At 36.6% G+C, this 26,161-nt stretch overlaps 1 protein-coding gene across 9 annotated transcripts in view; it reads left to right on the top strand.

Moving 5' to 3' along the window:
• Ttc29 (tetratricopeptide repeat domain 29) overlaps positions 1-26,161 on the top strand; it is a 210,947-nt gene that overhangs the window by 137,152 nt on the left and 47,634 nt on the right. The window contains exon 11 of one of the 9 annotated variants that reach the window (XM_019205534.2): positions 17,490-17,523. The exons of the other annotated variants lie outside the window; for them this stretch is intronic. Within the exon in view, the coding sequence (XP_019061079.1) occupies positions 17,490-17,494 (5 nt within the window). The 3' untranslated portion in view covers positions 17,495-17,523. Of the gene's footprint in view, positions 1-17,489; positions 17,524-26,161 lie in introns of those variants that run through there. 9 annotated transcript variants of the gene reach the window in all.

Below are 26,161 nucleotides of genomic sequence, written 5' to 3'. Positions count from 1 at the left end.
AAAAAAAAAAAAAAAAAAAAGTACTAAAAGAAACTGTAGGGCCTAGAATTCTTACACACCTGTTGGGGATATGTTGAAAAGAGTTCTTCAAGCTGAAAGAAAATGAGTCCTGGTAGAAATCTGGACCTACACAAAGAAATGAAAACTAGAAATGTGCCCAAGGCTGGAAGTGTAGCTCAGGGGTACAGCATGTGGATATGAGACCCTGGGTTCCATCCGCAGCTCTGCCACAAAGAACACGGGGGAAGGGGGGGGTCAGTAAAAAATTTATGTTTAAATATTTATGTTTAAAAATATTTATGTTTAAAAGTTTTTAACTATGTAAAACAAAATTGTAATAATGCATTGTGGGGTGTATAATAAGGTGCATGTGAACACAAATTAAATGGCGAGGCTGCAGGTATAGCTCAGTGATGGAGTATGTGGTTAGCATACGCAATGCCTGAATTAAAAAACTGGGAAATATTCCATCCAGCATTTACGGTTTCGCCCAAGTAGACGACGGCCAGTTTCAGGAGCTCCATCATTCAGTATTTGAACCTAATTTCTCCAGTATTCCATCATTGGTCACTTCTTTGAGAACACTGTTTCAGCAGCAGTGAGCTCATTGCCTAGAAGTTAGACTGTTCTTAAACAGGGTGTGTTTTGATTTCTCTCACTCTTTTGTCAGACAGCAGGGACCTCACTTGGCTTAGGGCAGGTAATGTATTTTTAGCCTGGATAACTTTCAAGTCCAAGTCATCACAGGCTTCTGCACAGAGGAAGTCTCTAGTGCCAGCTTTGTGAGTTTTGATGGCTTCCTTGCTATTTGTTTAGAAATTATTTCAAGACCATGATATACATCTTTGGATTCAGAACTGGAATTAACTACTTTTACAAGGAGCCCTAACAAAAGTAAATTTTTAAAAAGCAAGACTGATCCTATAAATCTAAAATGAAAATAATAATGATAGAGCAATCATCTTTTATATGGATGCGATTAATGGTATAAGAACACAGAAAGAAAAAATTCCAAGTGATTTTGAAACAGAGAAATTTGCCTGTGTATCTCTAGTGAGTTTGTGCTAAATAATGCCTCGCTCTCCAAAAAGAAAAACAAAAAAAAAAAGCATTTTCAGAGACTACTCTCATTGATGTTGATGTTAGTGATGTTATTGCAGTGCTATGGTATATGTGACATAAGAGGCCACAAACATAATTCTCTGGCACATTAAGTCTTTTATTCCCAATGTCCTTACACACTGAGTCTCTTCTCATTGGATAAGTTTCCTCATTTGTAAAATTGGAATGTGAGAAGGTGACTAGACAGCATCAATTCTGAATTCCCTCCTTACATCTGTGATTCCTACATTTCTGAGAAAAAAAAAACTTGTGCTTTTAAATTTCATTTTGCTCTAATTAAATTTAAGAAAACATCGAAAACTGGAACTGTTATGAGCTTTTAAAACATTATTGTTCCCAATATGATTTGCAGTTAGTCCCATTTAAATAACTCCTTTAGCTGGGCGTGGTGGCTCACGCCTGTAATCCCAGCACTTGGGAGGCTGAGGCAGGAGGATCTCTGTGAGTTCAAGACCACCCTGGGCTACATAGTGAGTTCCAGGTCAGTCTCAACTACATAGTGAGACCCTGAGAGACCCTGGAAAAAAAAAAAAAAAAAAAAAAAAAAAAAACTCCTTTACATTTGTTGATTGTGCCATGATATCAGAAGTATATTAACTTATTATGTAGTAGGTGGGTGAAGGTTTATAAGACAAATCATTAACAATGACTTGATTACACTGTACAGTAATATTTCTTTTTTTTCCCATTGTGATGACTTTTCCTTTTTTTTTCTTTTTATTGAGTTTATTGGTACAATCTAGGTATACAATACAGTTACATTCATCATTGGGATCCTGTACATTTACATAATAGATCTTGATTCTCATTTTTTCCCCTTGTCCCTGCCCTCCCTTCACCCTTCCTCCCCTCCCCATTTCTGTACAGTAATATTTCTTTTTTTTCCCATTGTGATGACTTTTCCTTTTTTTTTCTTTTTATTGAGTTTATTGGTACAATCTAGGTATACAATACAGTTACATTCATCATTGGGATCCTGTACATTTACATAATAGATCTTGATTCTCATTTTTTCCCCTTGTCCCTGCCCTCCCTTCACCCTTCCTCCCCTCCCCATTTACAAACACTTTATTTCCATTTTTTCAGTTTCTCATATTTTTTTCCTCTCTCTTATTACCTTTCTCCCACCCTTCCCACTTTCCCTACACCTTTAGCCCTTTACTTCCTATTTCACATTATTAATTATCTCATTAGGATCCTGTGTACTATTATAGTTAAAGAAATCTCTGTATGAACATTAAAAATATAGAATCTTAAAATAAAACTAAAAAGGAAAGTAAAAGAGAAAAGGCAATGATGTAAGATTAAAATAGTCCTTAATTCTGAAGATGAAATTGGTCCCTTAACACATTTAAATTGCTTCTTGCTCTTGTAGTCTTATCTTATTCTTTTTTCATTATTTAGAGAATATTTTATTAGTTTCTGTAATCAAACCCACATAGATATGACCTTACATATTTAGTACAGTGTGTTACCCCTGTACAAATGGAAAAATAAAAATAAAAAATAAAACTACAGAAAATTAACATTTCTAGACCAATATGGCTGTCCATTTCTGTACAATGCCAACTCAACACAGTAAATTGGGATGACTTTTTCCAAAATTTGGCAGCACTGTTTAAGTTTCCCATAATTCAATTTATATATATGTATATCTATATGTATATATAGATATACATATATATATTTATATTTATATAAAAAGACTAAAAATAGCAGTATATTATGCATCGATAGCAGCAACAGCTTTTCCAGGTTCTGCAGTCATCTGAACAAAATTATAGACATTCAGCACATTCCATTAAAACAAAACAAAGAAAAGAATAATATCCAGAAAACAGCAAAGTTCTGTTGCTGTTGTGGTACCTGGCACCATTTTTTTTTTATTAGCCTCTTAATCATCATCTGGAAAGAGAACATTCTAGAGTAATATCATTAAATGTAGCTCTTATAAAGCACAGTCACTACTATGTATCATAAAGCAGGTACCATATATTTTACATTCACAGAGGTATGATACAGTACCGTCCTACATCAAAAATACTAGAATCAGTTTTGGTTTGAAATTTACTTTGTCTGCAAATAAGATTGCTACCGCTACTTTTTTCTGGGCTCCTATCACATGGAGAAATTGTTTTCTATCTTTTCACTTTCAGTCTATGGGCTTCTTATTGCACTAGGTGTGTTTCTTGTATACAACATATTGTTGGATTTTCCTTCTTATTCCATTTTGCCAGTCTATTTCTCTTGATTGGTGAGTTGAGGCCATTGACATTGATGGTTATAACTGATATGTACTGATTTAATATTGACATGTTATTGGCCTTTTGTTGACTCTTTTTACTTTTTCACCTTCTCCTCTTAGTTTCTTGCCTTGCCTATTTGATTTGCTCTGTTGGGCCTCATGGTGTTATTGCCTTCATTGTCTTTTTCTAGGATCTTACTTAGAATTGCTTGTAGTGCTGGTTTGGTATTCATGTAGTTTCTCAGGTGTTCTTTGTCATGGAAGTGTCTTATTTCCCCCTCCATTTTGAAAGAGAGTTTTGCAGGATACGTCAGTCTAGGTTGGAGGTTGTTCTCTTTTAGTACTTGAAATATCTCATTCCAGGCTCTCCTTGCCCCAAGTGTTTGTGTTGAAAAGTCTGCTTTGATTCTGATGGGCTTTCCTTTGTATGTGATTTGTTTCTTTTCTCTTACTGCTTGTGGTATTTTGTTCTTCTATTGGGTTTTTGGGATCTTGATTATTATATGTCTAGGTGTAGATTTTTTTTTTTTTATTGTAGCTAGTTGGGGTCCTATATGCCTAAGTTATCTGAATGTCAAATTCTTCCCCTCTGTTTGGGAAGTTTTCTGTCATTAATTCTGTGAACAGCTTTTTAAAGTTATTTGTATTTTCTCCTGCTACTTCATGTATTCCTATCAGTCTTATGTTATTCTTCTTTGCACCATCTAGGAGTTGTTGGATCGATTTCTCATGATCCCTTACTGTTTTTAAGAGACTTCTCTTTTCATGGTCACTGACTGCAATCTTATCTTCTATATCTGAGAATCTATCTTCGCATTCTTTTATTCTGTTGTGTACACTTTTAATAGAGTGTTTAATCTCCTGGATATCTGCTTGAATTTGTTTTATGGATTCCATTTCTTTCCTATGTTGGGCGTTTATTGTTTCCATTTCTTTCTTATGCTGGGCCTTCATGGCTTCTATCATGGTCCTGAGCTCATCTATTTTTTTGTCAGTTTCTGCTCTAGAGTTTCGAATCATGACTTCCATTTTGCTCACTATCTTTATGGTTATCTGGGAAATTATTTCTGTTTTGGACTTTTCTAGAGCCTGATTGATCTGTTTTGTTACTTCCTATGCTTTGAGTTCAGGGTGTCCTGGTGGTTCACTATCGGCCTCTTCATCCTCATTTGCCATACTGTTTGCCATTGGTGAACTGGAAGTCTGTCCTTGTGTCTTGCTTAAGTGTTTTCTCATTTTTGTTTTTGTTTTTGGACTGTCCTTGGTTTAATCTCTGGATTATCACCCAAATCTTCCTGATATAGTTGCACCCTAGCTTCTGTGTCTCTAATGACCCACAGACATTCTCATCTTCATAGCATCAGAGAAAACAGCTCATCAAATCAACGGTAATGCTTTCCCCCAACTGATACAATCAGCAACACATTAAGATCAAGCACAACTTGGACACTGACCACCTGTGGTAGTCACTAGTCTATCACCCTTAAAGCATTTGAATTAAATTGAAATCAAGAAGCAGTCCAGAACATGTCTGCAGTGAACAAAATTTCAATATAGTGTATTTACCATTTAATGGCTCAGACAGAGCAAGGATGCAAGACCCCTGGTCTCAGTTAGCTGATGGCTGAACCGCGTGATGCTGACTGACCTCAGGCTGCAAGGCCCAGATTGAGTTCCTCAACCTTCTGAATGGTTGAACTCCACAAAGTTCTATTACAGGTTTCCCACTCCCTTTCTTTAAAGATGTTCAAAGTTGGAAACTCAGAAAAATACCCTTGATGACCACCTCTGCCTCTGCAGAGTGGGTCCAAAGACTGACACAGTCAGGAGGTCTGAGAGTGCAGGGGAGGGGGCTTATGGGGGTTCAGGGGCACCCACAGCTACCTTCCCAGAGTTGGAGCAATGTTGGCTGGGGCGGGAGAAGGCTTGGCTCTCCTTCCCGTGGTGGATCGGGGCCCAGGCTACATCCTGGCACTGGAGTGATGGTGGCTGGGGTGGGTGAAGGCCTCCAGTAATTTTTCTTTAAGGCTTTTTGGTGCAATAAACTGAAGCACAAAATTAAAGAAAACCCTAAAAGAGCTGAAGCTGTGAATTGGTAGAACACGTAGTTCAGTGATGGACCAGCCTTCCATGACCATAATCCCCAAATTTTGTGTAGAGAGGAATTTGGGCTTTGAATTCCATCTCTTTGTTTGAACCCCATCCCCACCACCTCATAGACCTAGGTAATTTTATCTCTATTATCTCACTGATAAGAGGAAGATGATTTCCTTTCCATATTCCTTACCACATTGGCTTGAGAGTCAGTGACAAAATGTCCCATGTAAAATCTGCCTACCCAGTGGCTCTTACCCCAATGCCTTAGTCATTTCCCTCCTGCCTGAGACACAATAATCAGTAACCACAAATTAAAGGAAGAGATATTTATTTGGGCTCATGGCTTCTAGAGAAATCAGCCCGCAGTTGGTCCAAAACAGGAAGAGAATGCTGGCAGAGAAGAGCCGTTTGTGGCATAGTATCCAGGAAGCAGAAGAGGAAAGGAGGAGCCAGTGAGGAAAATAGGCCCCTGCAGGTCATGCCCAGTGACCTGCCTCTTCCAACCATATTCAACTACAGAATCCCCAGGAGCCAATCACCTTCTCAAAGCTCCACTTCTGAATACATGAAGCTTTGAAGGTAGACATTCTAGATCCAAACCATAACATTCAACTTCTGAACATTCAACACTAGTGAAAGAATCTTACTACATTCTTTTCCCACAAGTTGCCATATTCCTAGGGGAGGTAAAGCCTTTTTCCATCTCTTGTTGTAAAAGCCAGTTGCTGTGACCTCATCACACTTAGCAGATGACTGCTATAAACAGAGACATAGTTCTGTAAAAAGTGACATAATTCTAATTAATAATACAGGAGAAGAAAAGCAGAGAAATTCCTGGGAAAGTTTTTGCATTAATCAAATTTCTCTCACTGAGACAAACACCTGACATATGCATCTTAAAAAGAAGTTTATCTTGGCCTACCATTTCAGAGTTGGCCAGTTGCTTTTGGGTCTGTGGCGAGACAGAGCATCCTAACGTGGTTGAATGTGGCAAAGAAGGCTGCTTGTCTCATAGTGGTCAGGAGGCAAGAAGAGAGAAGGGGTTGTAGGTTGTGTCTTCCTTTCCAGGGCAAGCCCAGTGACCTGACTTCCCTCTGTTAGGCCCCACCTCCTACAGGGCCCACTAGCTCCCTGTGGCACCACAGCCTGAGAACACAGCTATTAACATATGAGCCCTTAGAGGATTTTTAAGATTCAAGCCACAATAGTTGCTTCTTTCATTCTTAAAAAGGAACAGAGTGCAGGGAGATTTCCTTTTGCCTGGTTTAAATGTTTATATGTGAAGGTGTGAGGCCTGGGGCTCCTGTAGCCAGCTCACAACTAAGCTATCAAAGTGCTTAGATGGCAGGAAGGAAGTGTAGAAGGATCGAGATGTTTAGTGACTTCCTTGGACACTAAATTAACCAACCTTATAATTACCATCTCTTTATATGGAAGATAAATTCCCCGATTTATTATTTTTAATTGACAAATGAAAATTATTCAAATGTATTGTATACAGCAGGATGTTTTGAAATATGTGTATATTACAGAATGAGCTAATGGGGCCAGGGATTTAGCTCAGCGGTTCGGTGGCCTGCCTTGCAAGCACAAGGACTCGAGTTCAATCCCTGGTTCCAAAAACAAAAACAAAGAAAGAATGAGCTAATGAGAATATGCATTACCTCACAGAGTTTTTTGTTTTTGTTTTTTTTTGGGGGGGGGTGTCTGCAGCTGGAACACTTAAAATCTGCTTCGTGCTTTTCAAAGTACAACCTACTGTTATTTACTAGTCACCTTGTGGTACAGTAGATCTCTAAATTTATTCCACCTAACTGAAATTTTGTCTCCATTGACCAACATACCTTCAACTCCCAATCTTTCTTATTTCCTAAGCCACTTTTATTTAAGTTTTTATTTGCTCATTTGTTACTTTCAGCTAATACTACTCTAAAATAAAATGCCAAGGAACACTGGCCATTGTCTAGCACAGAAGAGCAACTGTGACTATTGTTGCAGCCCTAGCAGCAATCACAGTGGCTGGTGTACAGTAGTGCTCAGAAAGCTGAAGAGTGGGATTTGTTGAATAACCCACTTTTTGCATCCAAAGTTTATTGAATACTTTTAAAGCATTGACAGTGTCTCAAAAATATGATATTCTCATTAAACTGTAAAAATACCTCACGTTCTTACTTAACCCTCCTCTGACTTCATTCCATTCCTAGTGAGAACAGCCATTCCTTCAGAGTCTTGAAGTTATATATTGAGGTTTGTAAGAGAAACCAATCTGACTGAATTGAGTGTTGCCATATTATGCCTGAAAAGTTTTTAACCTACTCAGAGCAATTTGGAGGTTTTTAAACATTGGGAGATTACCTATGGCCAGAATTAGTAAACTGTTGAAGTCATTCAGGCAAAGGGCAGCAAGATAATTGTGAGTTATGAGCCGAACACCTGGATCAGTATTGTAAAATCTAGATATCTGTCTTTAAATTCCATTTCTGTAAACTAGTCCTGAATTTCAAAGTTAATTTTTTCTTCAGTATGAATCTAAACCTTTTAGTAAAGATTTTAAAAAAGGATGATTAGAATTTTTTAAATGATAAATCACTCTGATTAATCTAATGGGACCTCAGTTCTCTCTCCTCTCTTCATAAGCATGTACAATTAGTGTTTATAATTTCAGGGTTCAGTAACCATTGCTTCAGGAGGTAGGAGTATGAGTATTTTGAGTATCTTTTGAGTATCTGGTTCTTTCCTCTTCTGAGTGCATGGAAACATGCACTTCTCAGTGACTTACAGCTGGCCAGGACTTCGTCACTAATCTTGGCCAGTGGGCTTTCGGCAGAAGCCACTTCTGGGTTGAAGCCTGTTCAAGCCCACCGGAGACCTAGCAGCAGTCTCTTCCCCTGCTGTGGTGATCATGGCGAAAGTCTTACTAAAAATGATGGAGCTACAAGACTGAAGTGTCCTGGGCCACTAAATCTCCATGTGGAGAGCAGGTGCCCTGCAAACTAATGCCTACCTGCAGAGGGCTTTGCATGGACACAGAACACTGAGATCTTCAAGCTGTTTGTTCCCTCAACTTTCTTTAACCCTCCCTGACTCCAAAATCTCCAGAGTACTTCAAAATGGCTCCCATCTGAGGGGGAACTGAGCCAACCGTTTCCCTTTATGACAGTTTACAAAGTACGTTTATAGGCTATATGACAGCCTGTGATTTTATTTTGAGAGGCAGAAATCCTCAAAATATTTTTTTACTTCTATTTTTAATCACAGAAAATAAGATTGAAGAGACTAGGGGAATATAAAGATATAATATGAGGCCGGGTGTGGTGGCACATGCCTGTAATCCCAGCATTTGGAGGCTGAGGCAGGAGGATCGCTGTGAGTTCGAAACCAACCTGGGCTACATAGTGAGTTCCAGGTCAGTCTCAACTACATAGTGAGACCCTGTCTCAAAAAACCAAAAAATAAAAAATAAAATAAAGATACAATATATTCTCTATATACTCCATACTGGCTTCAAAAATTGTGTAAAAAGGATATATACCTTTTCTGCGAAATGTATTTAAATCTTACTAGATTATGCAAGTGTATCTCTAATATCTAGAAAAGGACTAGAGAATCTAGTGGCTTCTGCACATTTCCACAGGGGAAATGTGCTGAAAATGACAGAACAATATTTAATTATAACTAAATTTTAAAGAAAAAAAGACAGCAGAATTTGAGCCTGAATTTCAAATTTCCTCACTTGTACACAGTTCACCACCCATCATGCATTTTCTTCAGAAGCTAATATTTACTTCGTTGGGAAATAATAATGTAGCACTAGATCCCTTGGGTTGAAAGATCGTTTTCCTTTTTCTTTTTCTTTCTTTTTTTTTTTTTTCCCTCTCCCTCTGAAAATCTCCTTCTCTATCTGCTGCCTTGGTTCAATAAAAGAGAATTCTTGATTGCTCAGACAAAAACTATGCTTCTTTCAGATTCTGCTCACAGTTCTTGGTAGCGGATGATGTTACCAGTCTTAACTTTCCATGCACGCTGAACTCACCCCTTCCAAGAAAAATATAGCTGGGTTTCTCTAATCTGATTTTATTTCAGTTTTGTCTTTAATTAGTAGTTTGAGAAGTTCATGAAGAGTATGTTGGATGGCTGAACCATAGAAAACTCCAGTAAATTCCGGGATTCTATCAGCAGAAGGCTGGGGTTTGAAGTTCTATAGAAATCGTTTTCACATATTTATATTTATTTCATTTCCAATAAGGGATATCACCTCCTCTTTGGTGGTAGTTGTGAACTGTTATTTGCAGTCATGGATAAATATACTAATGTAGCTAAATGCTTTCTACCACTGATTGAATCTGAAGGCAAAAATATCCTCTTCTATTTGTATTTCACCCTTCCTTGGTAAGACTCTGCTAGAATGTATGGTAGTTAATTATTGATTCATAAACTTTCTTCTGAAAAAGAAAGTGATATGCCATGGTATTAACATATTGAAGTCACGAATTTTGCTAGCTTCTTTCTTTGCAAACTTTCCCCGATTTGGAATTTTTAAAATATATATGTATTCGTGATCCCTGAATTCACTTTTCTTTAAATCCTTTTACTTTGTCTTCCTTGTATTTTTCAACCCTAGATCAGAGTGAATGTTCTATAATCTAGATTCTTTTCATGACAAATATTCTTTTTAGAAATTACTTACAGTGCCTCATAAGTGATGTCTGACTTGAATAGTAACCTCTGTAAATATATTTCATTTTTCATGGATTGTGTCTGTCTCTTGGAGATGAACACAGTGTACTCGATATAGAAAAAAATTGGGCAAGAATCTCATGAGAAGAAATAGAAGTATATTTTTTAATTTTAATGCCACTCTTTCCTGATCAGTGTCTTGACCTTCCTGAAATAAATCTCTGAATCACCATAAATATACTTGAACATATTTACCTTCTGAACTGTCTGAAGTTTGTAGCAATGAAATAAATATTAAAAACACTAACCAATATTCACCACTCTGAAATCCTTTAACACTGCACTGTATTCAGATTTCTTTCTTCCTTTTATTTCATTCTAACCTTCAATCAAAAATTTTAAGCATGGGGCTGGGGATTTAGCTCAGTGGTTCCACCACCTGCCTCACAAGTGCAAAGTCCTGAGTTCAATCTTCAGTACCAGAAAAAAAATTTTTTTTAGGCAAATGCATGGTCTTTCATTATTCCTTTTAAGGTAAACAACATTGGACTTGTCAGTATACAGGGAAAACTAATGTTATTTCATTTAAGTGCTATGCCTTCAACAAACTGGATTTATAAGCCTCTATCCTGGAATTGGGCATCTAAAAGTGACAAAGACCAGTTAACTTTAGCCTTTATTGAATCTGATATCACTGAATTAAAACTGTGCATTTCATTGTATCAATGGCTTAATAACATATATTCTGCACTCTTACCAAAGGAAAATTAGTTCAGCATTTTAAAAAGTTGTTCTGTCCTGGGAAGGAATACACAATTTTCAAGTCTCCACATGTTTTAAATTCAGATATTAAAAACAAAAATGGACAAAATAAATGAAATAAAACTTCAAAATCAATAGGGAAGAAGAGGATTAGTTAAGAAAAGCCAGGAAATCTGGGTCAAAATAACTATCATCAAATTTTGAGATTAATATCTATACTATTCAGAACTTTCTGGGCTAAGGTTTTACCATCACACACTAACAGGATTATGGAAATAGAGAAATACACTGTATAAAGGAAAGTTATTATGTCCAACCTTTAGGCATTAATTTTCTCTATTACAATATAAAACTTATTTGTGTTATATATAATGTAAGCAAAAGAAACCATTTTTTTAGAGAAATCTTAAGCACAGATGAATAGACTGATGTCATGATTTGATCATAGGACTACTGCTTAAAAATATAGATGTCCAAAGAGCTACATTAAGTACCTCTCATCTAAATGAGTTCATTTGTCCACTCACCTACATCTAAGGCCTTACTTTGTAGTCTTATTTGAAAATGTATATGATAAAATGTGAATATAGTACATCCCTTCCTAATTTGATTGGCAGGAAATAGAAAACAAAACATTACGAGCACGACTTTTTAATAATTTATAATTACTTACATGAATCTACTAAGTTTAGGCACCGAATTATATGACTAATTATGTTGAAAATTCAAGTGGATGCTTAAATAGATGACCATGCCCCAAGGCCGTTCCAGTTATTTCTGCTGTCTCATTTAACCATGCAAATGTTATTAAGCATTCCTGGCTAAAATTTTTCAAGCATGTGCAAGTGTAATTGTATAGATAATTATGAATAATTCTGTCACTTTCCATATGTAACATAGAAATTTTTCTGCTTTTTTCTTTTAAACATCAGCTTTCTAACGGGTTGTCTTCCAAGTATCAATGCAATTTATAAGGGGTAAATATATCAGACCAAAACCTCCCTATTGCTCTTCAAGATCTCTTCTTGATTTCTTTGCACATCAATTTGAAGAAGAGAGAAAGGCCAAACCATGAATTAAAGCAAATTTAAAATATCCATAAATGAAACATTCCATATTCAAACATAGACCCAAACAAAACTATAATTCAGTAATTATGATATAAGCATACGGATGCCAACCAAAGTCTTCATAAATGTTTATTAAAACGTAGCAGCATGGATATAAAAGAACTGCCCCCCCACAAAAAAGGAGCCACATTTATACTATAGCAGAAAATATCCAGAAAAAAAACAATTAGCAGTGCATACAAATTGGCATTAATTGCTTTTCATGGCATCTATTGAAGGAGCTGTACGATATAAAATCCTGCCTGAGTCTGTGCTTCATCAGGTTGGATTCTGCACAGCCCTGCTTCCCATTCCCAATGCAAAGTCTAGCGTGCACGCAACTGATTGGTGGAGCCTGGCTCCCAGGACCCCACCACAGCTGCAAGGCAAAGTGGGAAAATGAGTATCATTCTTTCAACACCTACAATGAGAACAAGTCTCAACTTCCCACCTGAATGTAGAGAGTAGGAAATTTCCTAAGTCTGAAAACAGACGCTGGGCAGGAAGCTTCTAGAAATAGTGCTAACTGCCTGAAGAAAAAAAAAATAAAGCAGTGTAAGTGGATAGAAAAAGACTGAATTTGCAGAGGGTTATTTTAAACAGAAGGGGCCAGGAAGCTGGTCAAGAGAAAGGTGACTGAAATGGGGAAGCAAGGCCTGTGAACATTTGAAAGGGTGGAGAGAAGATGAAAAGCAAGGCTTATTTAAGTAACAACAAAAAGACTAAAATGGTTCAAGCAAATTGAAGGAGATGTAAAAACAGGGATGTGAGGGCAGTCAGCCACTTTAGAGCTTCCAAGCCTTGGTCGTGACTTTGGATTTTATTCCAATTGTGAGGAAAATTTTTCACTGAAGTCTGAGAAGAGAACTCTAATTAACTTTTCAAAAAAATCACTTTGGCTGCTATATGAAGAATAGTTTGCAATACAATGACCTTTTTATTAGAATGTTCCACATTACTGGTCATTCGAGAGATGCAGTTCCACCTCATCCCACAAAGAATGGCTGCTATCAAAAAATCACACAATAACAAATGTTGGCGAGGTTGTGGGGAGAAAGGAACCCTTCTCCATTGTTGGTGGGAGTGCAGATTGGTGCAACCACTATGGAAATCAATATGGAGATACCTCAAAGAGCTGGGACTAGAGGTTCCATCTGATCCAGCCATCCCTCTGCTGGGTATCTTTCCAAAAGAACTAAAAGAATCATATCACAGTGATATATGTGCACCTATATTTATAGCGGCACGGTTTGTAATAGGTAAAACTTGGAAACAGCCCATTTTCCCATCAGTTGGAAACTGGATAAAGAAGATGTGGTTTTTCTATAAAATAGAATACTACTCAGCCATAAAGACTGAAAAATTTCATTCATTCGTAGGAAAATGAATACATTTTGAGGATATACTCCTAAGTGAAATAAATAAGTCACACATAGATAAATACCGAATAGTTTCTCTGGTGTGAATAAACTATAGTAGTACATAAGATCCTGCTGAGATAATTGACAGTGTGAAATAGGAAGAAAAGGGCTAAAGGCATAGTGAAAGTGGGAAGGGCAGGGGAAAGTGAATAAGGAAAAAGAAAAAATAGGAGAAAATGAAAAAATGGAAATAAAGTGTTTGTAAACAGGGAGGGAAAGAGGGCGTGAAGGGAAGGCAGGGACAAGGGGAAAAAATGAGAACCAAGACCTGTCATGTAAAGGTACAAGATTCCAATGATGAATGTAACTGTACTGTATACCTAAAATGTACCAATAAACTCAATTAAAACTTTTTTAAAAAGGAATCTAAAATAAGAAATGTATTTTGCCTTGTGAGATAGAATACAAGTTGAATCAAGAGTTTGGCAAAATACCATACCATCTGAAAAGTACTGTGGTATTTTTCTGTTATGTTCTAATCCAATGTAGGCTATTTCATTTTTTTAATGACCATAGAGAAATTTTAAGAGATTCTCATGAAGAAAAAATGGCATTGAAGTTAGAAATATTCAATGGCGATGTGAGGTATTCTGCTGCATTTTCTAATTCTTTGTAAGTATTTTCAGATATCCTCTGGAAAATCAAACTTCACAGTGAGCCTGAGGCAGTTTCTCAAAGTGCAAGGCAAGGACGACTTGTGCCAAAATTATGAGGGTGGAGTTATTATAAATGTATATCGTAGGCCCCTCAGAATTACTGAATCTTGATTTCTTCTGACAGGACTTGAGAGTCTGCTTTTAACAAGCTCACCAGTTAATTCTGGTCTGTGGGCATTATTGTTAAGTTTCTTTCTCAATATTTCAAGTGATAATGCAAGGCCAAGTTTTCCTCATTAGTATGTGATATATCTTTTTGTTTTTCCTCACTGAGTTTATTGGTACATTTTAGTTATACAGTACAGTTACATTCATCATTGGGATCTTGTACCTTTACATGACAGGTCTTGGTTCTCATTTTTTCCCCTTGTCCCTGCCCTCCCTTCACCCCCTCCTCTCCTCCCTATTTACAAACACTTTATTTCCATTTTTTCATTTTCTCCTATTTTTTTTCTTTTTCCTTATTACCTTTCCCTTGCCCTTCCCACTTTCCCTACACCTTTAGCCCTTTTCTTCCTATGTCACATGGTCAATTATCTCATTAGGATTTTATGTACTATTATAGTTTTTCACACCAGAGAAGCTATTCGGTATTTACACGTGTGACTTATTTATTTCACTTAGGAGTATATCCTCAATATGAATCCATTTTGTGATATATCTTTAAAATAGGTAAATTTCTTTAGTGGGTCACAAGGAAACATGTCCTTCATTCCAAATTCATCACGTTGTATACATTAAGTATGTGCAACATTTTACACCTCAATAAGATATCTATAAAAGTTTTTTAAATCATAATATTTCTTAGCCATATCAGTACTGCTGAGCATTATTTTAATTCATATGTGAAATATGGGAAACATCAAATCAGTGCTTTTATTTAATATATCTATGTTTTTTTCCTCTAAATATCTATTTTAAAATCAAGACAAAAGTTTTTTGGATGCTTGTCCTCCCTAATCCCAACCCTTCATCAATATTTGTCATTTCATAATTTATCTAAAATATTCTACTCAGCTACATTTCCTTCCCCCTCCAGATGGTTCCAGCATCTTACTTCCCCAGCAGCCTCCCTGCCAGTGTTGAATGCTGGATAAATACCCCAGATTCACAACCCACAGGTCTAAGTAGCACATGGCAATAGTGTCACTCTGCGTGTCATTCATTTCTACTGAGCATTATTCTCCACTGTGGCAACAGTGGGGTTTTCTCATTGCATTCTGTTTAGATGCACCGTGAACACAAGACATTGGATGCCCTCCCTAAAAAGGAATTTTTCAAAGTATCGTTAATGTGTATGGGAATTGTTTTCTCTCTATTCGATTTTAAAATGAAACACAAGAGACCCCAGAAGACAGAGGCTACATTATGAGTCTCGTGGCCGCAAAATCAGGCTCCAATCTGGCTTGGGTGAAGAGCGGGGCTTAATACCTGATGTTATAAAGTCACTTTGTAAAAATATTTCACAATTTCAAATTCACTTTTACTGAGGGTGGAACAACATCCTCCATGGAAGTGAGATCACTGAAGCAGAGCTTGTCACTCGGCTCTCTCCTCATTCCTTGGCCAAAGCAAAATATTCTGACTTATATGACTGTGCATCAAAGGAATCATCCCCCATCAATTCCACTTCAAAAACCGAAAGGGGACAGAATTGTTCTGTGTTCACGAGGGAGCATTGGGTTAAGGTGGACGGTGTTGGAGGAAGCGCTCAGTTGACTTGCTCTGCCGTGAAAGGGTATGCAGTGCCAGCTAATGACTTGCAGGTTCTGAATCCTCAGGTCTCTCAGGTGGGTTCAGTCGATCAGTTTCAGCAAAATGATGAAAAGGTTGAGATAAAATAAACTGACAGTTGCTACTCATCCTAAGCAGCAAGCTGTACCCAGGCAGCTGAGACCCTGGGAGCCCTCTTTCTTAAACAAAGGCTTTCACTGCAGTGAGCAATGAACTCCAACTAAAAAAAAAAAAAAATGGGGGCAGATTGGCAGCTGGTGACCGACAGGAGGAGGGAGAGGAGGGAAACTGGGAAATACAGCAATTGTTGACTAATTAGAAGCCATTCCCACCTACTTAATACCAACCCATTAAGCAGAAAACACTTTTCATCTTTGTCTCCTGTTACATATGACGCTGGACTCAAATTGATGCTCACCCCCACTGGCTGCCTCAGTGCCCACAAATGCAAGTCTAAGAATGCAGTAATTGATTTGGGACAGTGAAACTGCAGCTTTCACAGTCTATTTTCTGAAGATACTAATGCGGGGCTTGTGATACTTAGATAAAGTGACCATATCTGTAAAGTGACAGCTGTCAAAAATTGGCAAACACAGGAGAAACCCCAATTTATGCCGCACTTATTTGGGCCTTAATTGCAAACAATTGTGTAAGTCAATTTCCTTACTCCAGAGTAACAACTCAAATATTTGGCTTAAATATCTTAACTATCAGTACCACTATTTCCACCATATATGTGATGTCCACACACGGAGAACACAATTTTTAAGATTACATGGAAAGTATAACGGGAAATGTGCAGTTATACAACATTACCTTTTAGCTATATGTTTAGTAATCACACTTTTACACTTATGGGAATTTATCCTAACAACCCAAATGAATTACTGGAAGTTTATCCTAATACAATAAGATGTTCTTCATTTACCAATATCCTTCATATTATTTTGAAAAATTTCCCATCCTCTCTAGGTAATTTTGGTCTCTCAGCAATGTTTACCTATAAAGGATGTATGTATCTAAGATGTTGCTTTGGTTTGCATTTTATAAAAGTGAGGGGTTTTTCCCTGTACTTTAATAACAGCTTCTAATTTTTATGTGTATTTTCAGTTATTTCTTTGTAGTCGTCTGCACTATTTCTGGAACACTACTTGCAATATTCATCCAATTCTTACAGATGTTGGATAAGAGAGTAGAAAAGGGAACAAATTGTTCTCCTAAGCTATGTCACAAGAACTAGGAAAGAGTTGGAGAAAGAATAGGACTTGAGAAATTAACATTTATGCTTATTTTTTCTGCTACATAGTCTGCCTTGGGATTTCAGAGTAGAAACTCCAGTGTGTGAAGTGCTGCTGACTACAGCAGCAGAGGAGAGGGCTGTGGTTTCATCCATGTGCACAAATCAAGCGAGGCGAGATCCACGATTTTTAATAAGTGATAGAACAGATTAAATTTTGCCAGTTGTTTCAGCTGTGTTCTTTTAAAGGAGATATGCAGAATGCAGACATAATCCAAGTACTGCCTGCCAGTGCCCAGGGTTTATAGAAAGATGGACACCAACCACTCATGCATTCACCTTACACATTTCAGCATGGTAGGAGGGGACCTGCAAAGATGGTACACTGGAAAGAAAGCAAGAGGGGAAATCTTTTACTTTAAATTGCAGCTTGATTCCAAACAACAACCTCAGTCGGTGGGAAGAATTTAAACCACTCCTAACAAGCCTTGTAAGTAATTCATAGAAAAATCCTTCTGGTTCCAAAGCTCACATTTATTTCCATTGAAAGTGTGTTTGTGTGTGTGTGTGTGTGTGTATGAGATACATCATACACAAAAATGTGGGTATAAATGAATTATTTTTCTTTAGTAACTCGGTGCAAATAGAAAGAATATGGCTTTTTGATACTACTAATTTAGCAACCTTTGGTTAAATGTTTAAACTCTCTTATTTAATTAACTTTTAGTAAAATGCAAGTAAGATTAATTGGTAATATCATTTTAAGACAAATTAACCAAAACATTCATAGAAATGACAAATCTCTTATTATGAAACTACAATTTCAGTTCTGAAACCAGACAGCTCAATGGCATCACTGAAAAAGATTTACAGAATTACTATAATAACAAAGTTTAATCATTTGGAAAATATGATGCATGAGTAAACGTTTAGATTCTTCAGGCTATGGGAAAAGAAGATCCTCTAATGATACAATAAGTAGGCCCGTGCAGATGTCCTTAAGGAAAAGGGACTTTAACAGCTGCCCTCCTCTCCTCAGAGAATGAAGCCAAAGGCAAGAGACTTGTAATTGTAGCTCGGGAGATTGATTTTGAACTCTTGTAGATTAGAGTGTAAAACTACCTCCCGTGTACATCAGTCAAACCAAAACTTCTTTTGCTGCTGTTTTTTAGGAAATTGCAAGCTACTCTAGAGGAAAGTATATGTGCTCCTATATAAATATATTAAAAATAAGGCAGTAACTTATAAGTAGATAGCAACAACATCAATAAACAACAGCTGAATATATGAAAACTCAAAAGCATGTGCACACGTGCATGCACACGCACACTCAATTCTTACAGACTTGGAGCAAGCTGGGGCCACCTGATGTGGGGACCAAGGTACCCTGGAAACTCAGCAGCCGCCTACTACATCACATAGTCAATGTGAGGTGACCCTCGGCCACCTAGAATCGATTAGGTCATACTGACTTAGTTTCTTTAAGAACGCAGGGAAAGTTTAAGATAATTTTCTTTTGTAGTATCACTTCTCTCATGATAAAAGACCCTCGTTTCTAGTTCATCCTCCTTTATACGGATGAAGAAACTGAAGTTCACAGAAGGTGATGAAAAACACCACTCTCTTAGTCCATTTGGGCTGTTACAACAAAGTGCCGTTAACAGAGTAGCTTCTGAACAGTAGAAATTTATTTCTTGTGGTTCCAGAGGCTGGGAAGTCCAATGTCAAACTAGAGATTAGAGTATGGTGAGGACGCATTTTATATCTCATAGATGACACTTTACTGTGTCTCTATATGCTGGAAGGTATGAGCAAGATCTCTGGAGACTTTTTCATAAGGGCTCTAATCACAGTCATGAAGGTGGCACCTTCGGATTTGATCATCTTGTAAAGACCTCACCTCTTAATATCGTCACCTATGCGTTTGGATCTCAACATAAGAATTTGGGGATGAAAGAAACATTGAGTACTGCGCCTACCCAAGGTCACACAGGGTAACTGGTAGGGTCAGCACTTGAAATCACATCTTCAGTGAGCACATCTGACATTTTTCCATTTCACTGTGCTGCCTCCAGGAATTTTATTTTTAACTGTTTTTAATCTGGGTGATTTTGGAGTAAATTTAAGTTGCTAAAAATCTGCCATCTGCCCTCGTGACAAATGTTGGAAAAATAGGGGGACACTAAATTCACTATGTTATTATATTCATATATTTTATATCCTAGATACACTGTCCCCTTGTTATAGAGTATTTAAATGTATATATTTTATATATGATATTTATATTTGTAAACTATATTTTATCTGTGATTTAGCTCTGTAACCATTAATCTTTATTTTCAACCTCACTGGAATAAGATTAGTAAAGCATGCTCTTGGGTATATCATGGACGTCTGACCTTGGGTACTATCTTGTGGGCCCTCAGCAGTTCTTCTGCTACATTATTTAACTGCTCTGCTTGCTGTTTCCCCATGAACTAAGAAGCTTTGCCTTACCAGGCCCTTTCACTGTATTTCTGGCTTGGAGCTAGTTGACTATAGATTGAATCCCTAAACCAGGAAGCAACTTAAAACTCTCTTCCTGTAAGTCCCAAGTGTCTGGTATTGCATCCCCACCCTGAGTAATCTTACTAATATAAACTCCTTTCTCATTTGAGAAAACTGGCTCAAACTGCTGAGTTAGTTGTTGAATTAACTTTCTGTGAATCTTCAGAAAAGTTACCAATAGAAATGAGCCTCAGTTACCTGTTGTCAAGTACCATCTGACACTAGAGTTCTTTTTTGTTTGTTTGTTTTTGAGACAGGGTCTCACTATGTAGTGAGACTGACCTGGAACTCACTATGTAGCCCAGGCTGGTCTCGAACTCACAGCGATCCTCCTTCCTCAGCCTCCCGAGTGCTGGGATTACATGACAGTACAGTTCTAAATTCATTGCTTTCTTCAATTTTGGTTAATCAGTGAATCCCATCTCTCTCTCATTTTATCTAGAAACAAAAATTAAAATTGTATTTGTTAAAATCTGTAATGGAAGTTCCCAAAATAAACAGTACCATTTACCAAAATGGTAGGAGACAAATATCAGAGATATTCCTGTTAAAAAATAAGAGGCTGCCTCTTCCTACTTCAGAAATTGTGATCAGCAATCTATCATCACCTGAGCTTTAACTGTTTTCTCATTTGAGAAATACTAAAGATACAATGAATTGTTGTAACCATGAATTCTTCTACTGATACACATTTTATATGGCTGCCTATCTCAGGAACACATATTGGTGAGATTATGTTAAGGCATAAAAGACGGCTTCACCTGTCTATTTTACAATAAGACATTTTCTTGTGATATATCAAGAAATGTTTACTTGCTAGCGTGTAGAGGCTTCCTTTATCCCTGTACCTGTTCAAATTCCTTCCTCCTACTCAACGAAGGAAAAGGATTGTCATTGGATGAGACACAGACAGTTAACTTACATAGAGGCTTGGTCTTAATGCATAAAGAAAGAAGAGAGTTAATGGGGAGAGAAGCTTAGATGCTAAGCAAGAGAGAGAGGAGACAGGACTCATGTATGGTGTTGGGAAGATGTGGAACATGTATGATCATTGCTTAATGAAGAAAATGGTCTGTGACAGTGTGGACATGGTAATTACTTTGATTTAGCCATTCATGAATGTCTGTGTGTGTGTTCATGAGCATCATCTTATACACATAAATATATACAATTTTTGTAAATTTAAATAAGAAAATGGGAGATGGTGATGTGACATGTTGGATTATGATGACACCTGAAAAATACAAGTAAAGAATGTCAGTTATACCCCAAATGCTTTTGTTGTTGAGCCACTTCCTCTCCTGTGACAGAACTCTGAGACAGGATTATATGGGTTTCTAGATTTATAAGATCTTTTTAATTTGTCTGTGATCTGTCTACTTGCTTACCTAGAATGGTTAAAACTTTGGTCAGTTTAAATAAAACATGATTCCTTCCTTAAGGCTACATTTCCTAGATTCTATTCTAAATAATTATTGCAGCACCATAATAATTACCAAGTAAATTGATTGGATTTTTCATTTTTTACTCTGTAGATGTTTTCAAAACAATAAAATACTGTAATGGAGAAAACTTTACATCATGGAATAGTAGTCTACATTGACATAGGAAAAATATTTTCATCATAGGTTACTGTAATGTGCTTCTTACTAAACAAAAACAATGAGCTGACTGCTGCACTGAACAAGGTATTCCCTAATTTAATTCTGTTTCTCCAACAGAATGATGTCAGGAAATTAGTTGCATGGTAAATGTTTTATGTCTTTGTGTTCGTGTGTGTGTTACTGGGACTGGAACCCTGGGCCCTGTGCATGCTAGACATGTGTTCTACTACTGAGCTACAGCCTCAGCTCAATATTTCATATCTTATGGAAATGCGTAGTCAAGTAATTAGTGGTCATTTCGTTTCTCTCAATTCTTCCTTCTACCCTACTTCTTCCCTTCTCTTGATAATGAATGTACTTTCAATAATGTTCATTTTTAATAATTATATTGTTCATATGCATGACTAAAACATAATGTTTAATTTTGATATGATCATAACCTAAATAGTTTACTTTTAAAGCAGTTGGTTTCTGCACCAAAATACCAGGGAAGAGGCCAATGGGAAACAAGACAGATTAGCATGAAAAGAGAGTGAAACATTGTGCTACGTAGGGGTGTAAGGTTCAGTTTCTCCAGTGTGTTTGAAATCACTACGTCAGGAATCAATTTATAGAAGTAACAGTAAAGATGTATATATACAACGTGCAGTTGCACTCTATGACTCATGAATGAAAGTGTTAAATCTAAAAAGATGTCACTGTAAACTCCACATTCTAATTAGGTAAACAGCAAGTTTAATAGCTGGTATTGTTTGGAGATATTTGTTTGCTTGCTTGCTTTCTAGTAGAAACTGACCTTGAAATGTCCTGGTGGTTGTCATTTTAGATTTTTGTTCACTGAAAATTAAAAGTCAAGGTTTCCCCTTAGCCATCAGAATCTTCATTTAGCTTACTGTACTGCTGAATTTCTTCTACTACTGAATTTCTTTAATACTCCTTATGTACATTAAAATACTCTTGTAGAGATGTAATCTCTATACAATGAGATGTATTTTATTTCCTCGAGATACCAAAGTGAAAATGTTTCAGAGTACCACTGTGATAAAATTTCATTTTCCACTAGTCTCACACTAAAGGTAAATAACTAGAGATAAAGCAATATTGTAATAGCATGTTAGTGAGCTTTGCTTGTAACGAAGTTCTACTGAGACCAAAATAGAGTGAGCTGGTTTTATATAATGTTGGCCTTTATTGAGTAAATTTTTCATAACACAGTCCTTACATTAACCTTACACTATGCTGAGAAAATTTTATGGTCTGCTAATTGTTGAGTGCATTTCAGTATTTTAATCTTAAACCATGAAAGTACAAGTGTTTTCAATCATCATTTGTGAACTACATTGGGATTGAGCTCTAACTCCAAAATATATTTTTTGTGATTTCAAAATCTATTTCAGAAGTCTTAAAAGAAAGGAATCTTCTGGGCACCAATTCATTCTCTTAACTAATTTTCTCTAGGTTAATATGAAAGCTAACTCATTTGAATATGATGCAATCTAAACAACTGTATTGCATCTATATTTTTATTAAGAAAGGGGTCAAATTCTATAATGGTGGATAATCCAATCTGCGAACACTTCTATTTGCATATGGTTATAGATTTTTTTGCATCATATTTTTGTTCCAGACAATACATCAGCAAGTGTGCTTCTGAACATACAGTTATTTTGAGAAATGGAGGATGTATTTTTATTACAAAGCACATCTGGTACCATTTTCTCTTCCATTATAAATCATCTCCTTTCTTGTTTGCTTTATATTACACATGCACACAAACTAGTAAACTAAAGTTTCTCTTGAGTGTAAGATTGTCAGGAAGCGTGTTTGTGAATCTCATACTCATAAACTCCAATACCCTGGGAAACAATGAGGAGAAATTTTCTATAGTGAGATACAAGAGGTGTGGCTTCTACTAAAAATCTACCCAGTGTTTACTGTCCAATTCCTTCTTTTCTAATTTGTTATATGAGCAAATCATTACAACTTAACAGGACTGCGTGGCCATGTTTTGAAATGAGTCTTCCACAGGCCCTTGCATTGGGAGCTTGATCTTCAGAGTGGCAATGTCAAAAAGTGGTGGAATCTTTAAGAGATGAGGCCAGGGAAGAAATCATTATGTCATGAGGTCATGCCCTGGGAAGAAACTAGGCTCCAGTTACTTCCCACTAGAATGAATTGTTAGACAAAGAGCAAACCTGGCCACTGAATCTCCCTTGCTCCCTGTCTCACCATGTGATCTTTCCCTTTCATGTGTACTCCCAATGAGATGCCCTCTGTTATGTTGTGATGTAACTGAGAGAGGAGAGGTTACCAGTGGCTCAACCAGGGTGGCCTCCAATTGTGGACCTTCAGACTATAAAACTGTGATCTAAATAGACCTCTCTTCCTTCTGAAGGATCCAGCTTCAGGCATTTTGTTGTAACAACGGAACATAGACTAACAGTGGGGCTTTTGAAAGAATTGAGTTTAAAAAAAAAAAACTCGATACAATGGTATTTTGTACATATATTTCAGCAAACATTTGTTCACAGTTTAAGAGATGAACTCTAAAGAATGCAATTTCAAAGCTCTAAGAAGTTAAACTATCCCCTGAAAAAGCATTAATCAGAGAAAAGAGGCAATCCCCACAGATAGTCTCTACTGTGTACATGCCTGTCTCACCTCATTTGCACAAATGGGATTCACAATCTGTAGAACAGAGGTGGAAGTGGGAGGCCTTAAGAGGGAGTGCAGTGGAACATACTTCTTTTGTGTATGTGATATTAAACACTACGCATTTTAAACAGTAAGAACACATAATTCAGAAAATAAAGGTTGTTCCAGAAACACACACACACACACACATACACACACATGCACACACACTTCAAATTTAGAAAAGTTACATTGATGTGCCAATGTTATGTCCATTAAGATGCTTCTGAGTCGAATAAAACACTGTGTACTCTGACTTATACACGCTGCCCAAAAAGCACTTGGAAAAGAAGTGTACCCCTAAATTCAAATTAGAGGGAGCAGATTTGGAAGAAGATATGAATTCTGGAAATTTTATAACTCCAAAAGTGCTCCTTTACAACTGTTTAAATGTAATTAAAATACTTTTAAAGTTCTACTGTAAAGCATGATGTCATATTTATTTCAAATGGGAAGATTTTAGAAAGAATTGGGTAAGTATACGTTTTAAATATTATTTTTCCTTGTATCTCCTTTACTGAAAATTGACACTTAAATGTTCTTTGTTTCCTCTTAAAGCTAAATTTTTTTTGCTAGAATTGTGTTTACTATCCTCAACATTTCCTAGAAAGGTAAAAATACATATATAATACTTGCAAATTGTAAAATATTCCAATTTTGAGAATCTCTACAGCTCTAGAATCCCAAGTAGCTATAAATGTCTTACTAAACTGGGATGAGGGTGAAATACAACATTTTATCAGGGAAGAAGATTATTTGAATGTAATACTGAATTTAAGATTCACTTTCTGGCTTCAGCCATCTGGTTATAAGAGGCTCTAAAAGCAGTGAAAATAGCAGGTGGTTCCACTCTCCTTGAAAATCTATAAATTCAACCTTATTTTGACTAGCTTCCAAGTTAGTCTTCCATCAAGTGGAGTTTCAGAACCAATGTAAATAAAGTAAAATGAGCTGTTGGCAGTTTCACTGATAGTTAAAAGCCAATGACCATGTGGTAAATAGAGTAATGACCAGAATCAGTGACATAGAACCTAATCTAATCTCATGTAAGCCTGTTCTAAAACCCCAGACTACAACAGCCTGTTGTGACAAAAATTACAATGAGATTTGTGTCATCTACTCCTTATATTTAAAAGATTTAATACATGAAGTAAATACTAAAATTACTGATAGAACCTGAATATTGTAACCGATAGATCTGGTTTAGGAATGTGTCATGAATCTTGCTTGAATTCACATTAAAATATTATATTACACCTTCCCCTAAGCATAAATTCTTTTTAAAATGCATTGCTCCTATTTGTTTATTTTCTTATGCTACACCTAAACTTTGAGAATACTAGAAATTATTTGGGAAAATTTGGTTAGTGGAAGAAATCCAATTATAAAGGAAATGCTACAAATTGTAACAAAAAACTATCCATTGTGTTAGCAATAAATAACTATTGTTAAACCTTTTCCAGAAGGCCTCAACAATAACTCTGGAATGTGCTCTTTATTTTATTCTTATATGTTATCTCCTAATGAATTATAAGCAGGTTATAACGAAAGAGAGTTACCATAGATTTAAGTTCCTCCTCTCATGGTCCAAAGCAATGCTCAACCTGTAAGTCTTAGAGCAGCACTTCAAAACAATGTATTTTGCAGTGTTGCTTGTTGTTGCTCATCATTTCTACAAACTAGCTCAATATGGACTGTATGTCTTTCCTTGTGAAGAAATATAAATTCACACATGGAAACATGGGATGTGATTGTGCTGAAATTTGGGTGTGAACGTTGCTATTTGCTTTTTGGTTGTTTTTGCAGTGATGAAGATGGAACCCAGGGCCTTGTACATGCTAGGCAAGAGCTCTACCACTGAGCTACACCCCATGCCCCCGCTGTTGCAGTTTAATATGTATACGTGGACAGTTGTTTCTCAACAACAGAGACTTTATAAGCACCTAAGCACATAGAATACAGAACACAAGTGGAAATGAGCTTTTTCAACTTAAATCCCACCAAAAGACAATTGAATAAAGCAGTGTTCCTTCATGAAATAGGCTTGAGAGTGTATAAAAACAAAAATGGCCAAAGTTTGAAAATGAGGACACTAAGTAACAGTTGTGTTCTAGACAAGAGGCCATCAGTGAAAGACAAGAGAGAGAATAGGTAACTACAGACCCAGAAAAATGTTACCACCAGGAGACATTTCATTCCACTGAAACGTGCAATAAAATTTTAATGACCCCTACAATATAAGGGTAAAAAATGATT

The sequence above is a fragment of the Fukomys damarensis genome, unplaced genomic scaffold (genome assembly GCF_012274545.1).
Source record: "Fukomys damarensis isolate Sample0158 unplaced genomic scaffold, DMR_v1.0_HiC HiC_scaffold_38, whole genome shotgun sequence".
NCBI lineage: Eukaryota > Metazoa > Chordata > Mammalia > Rodentia > Bathyergidae > Fukomys > Fukomys damarensis.
The sequence above is the reverse complement of the archived record's forward strand: the minus strand, read 5'-3'. Positions and strand labels throughout refer to the sequence as shown.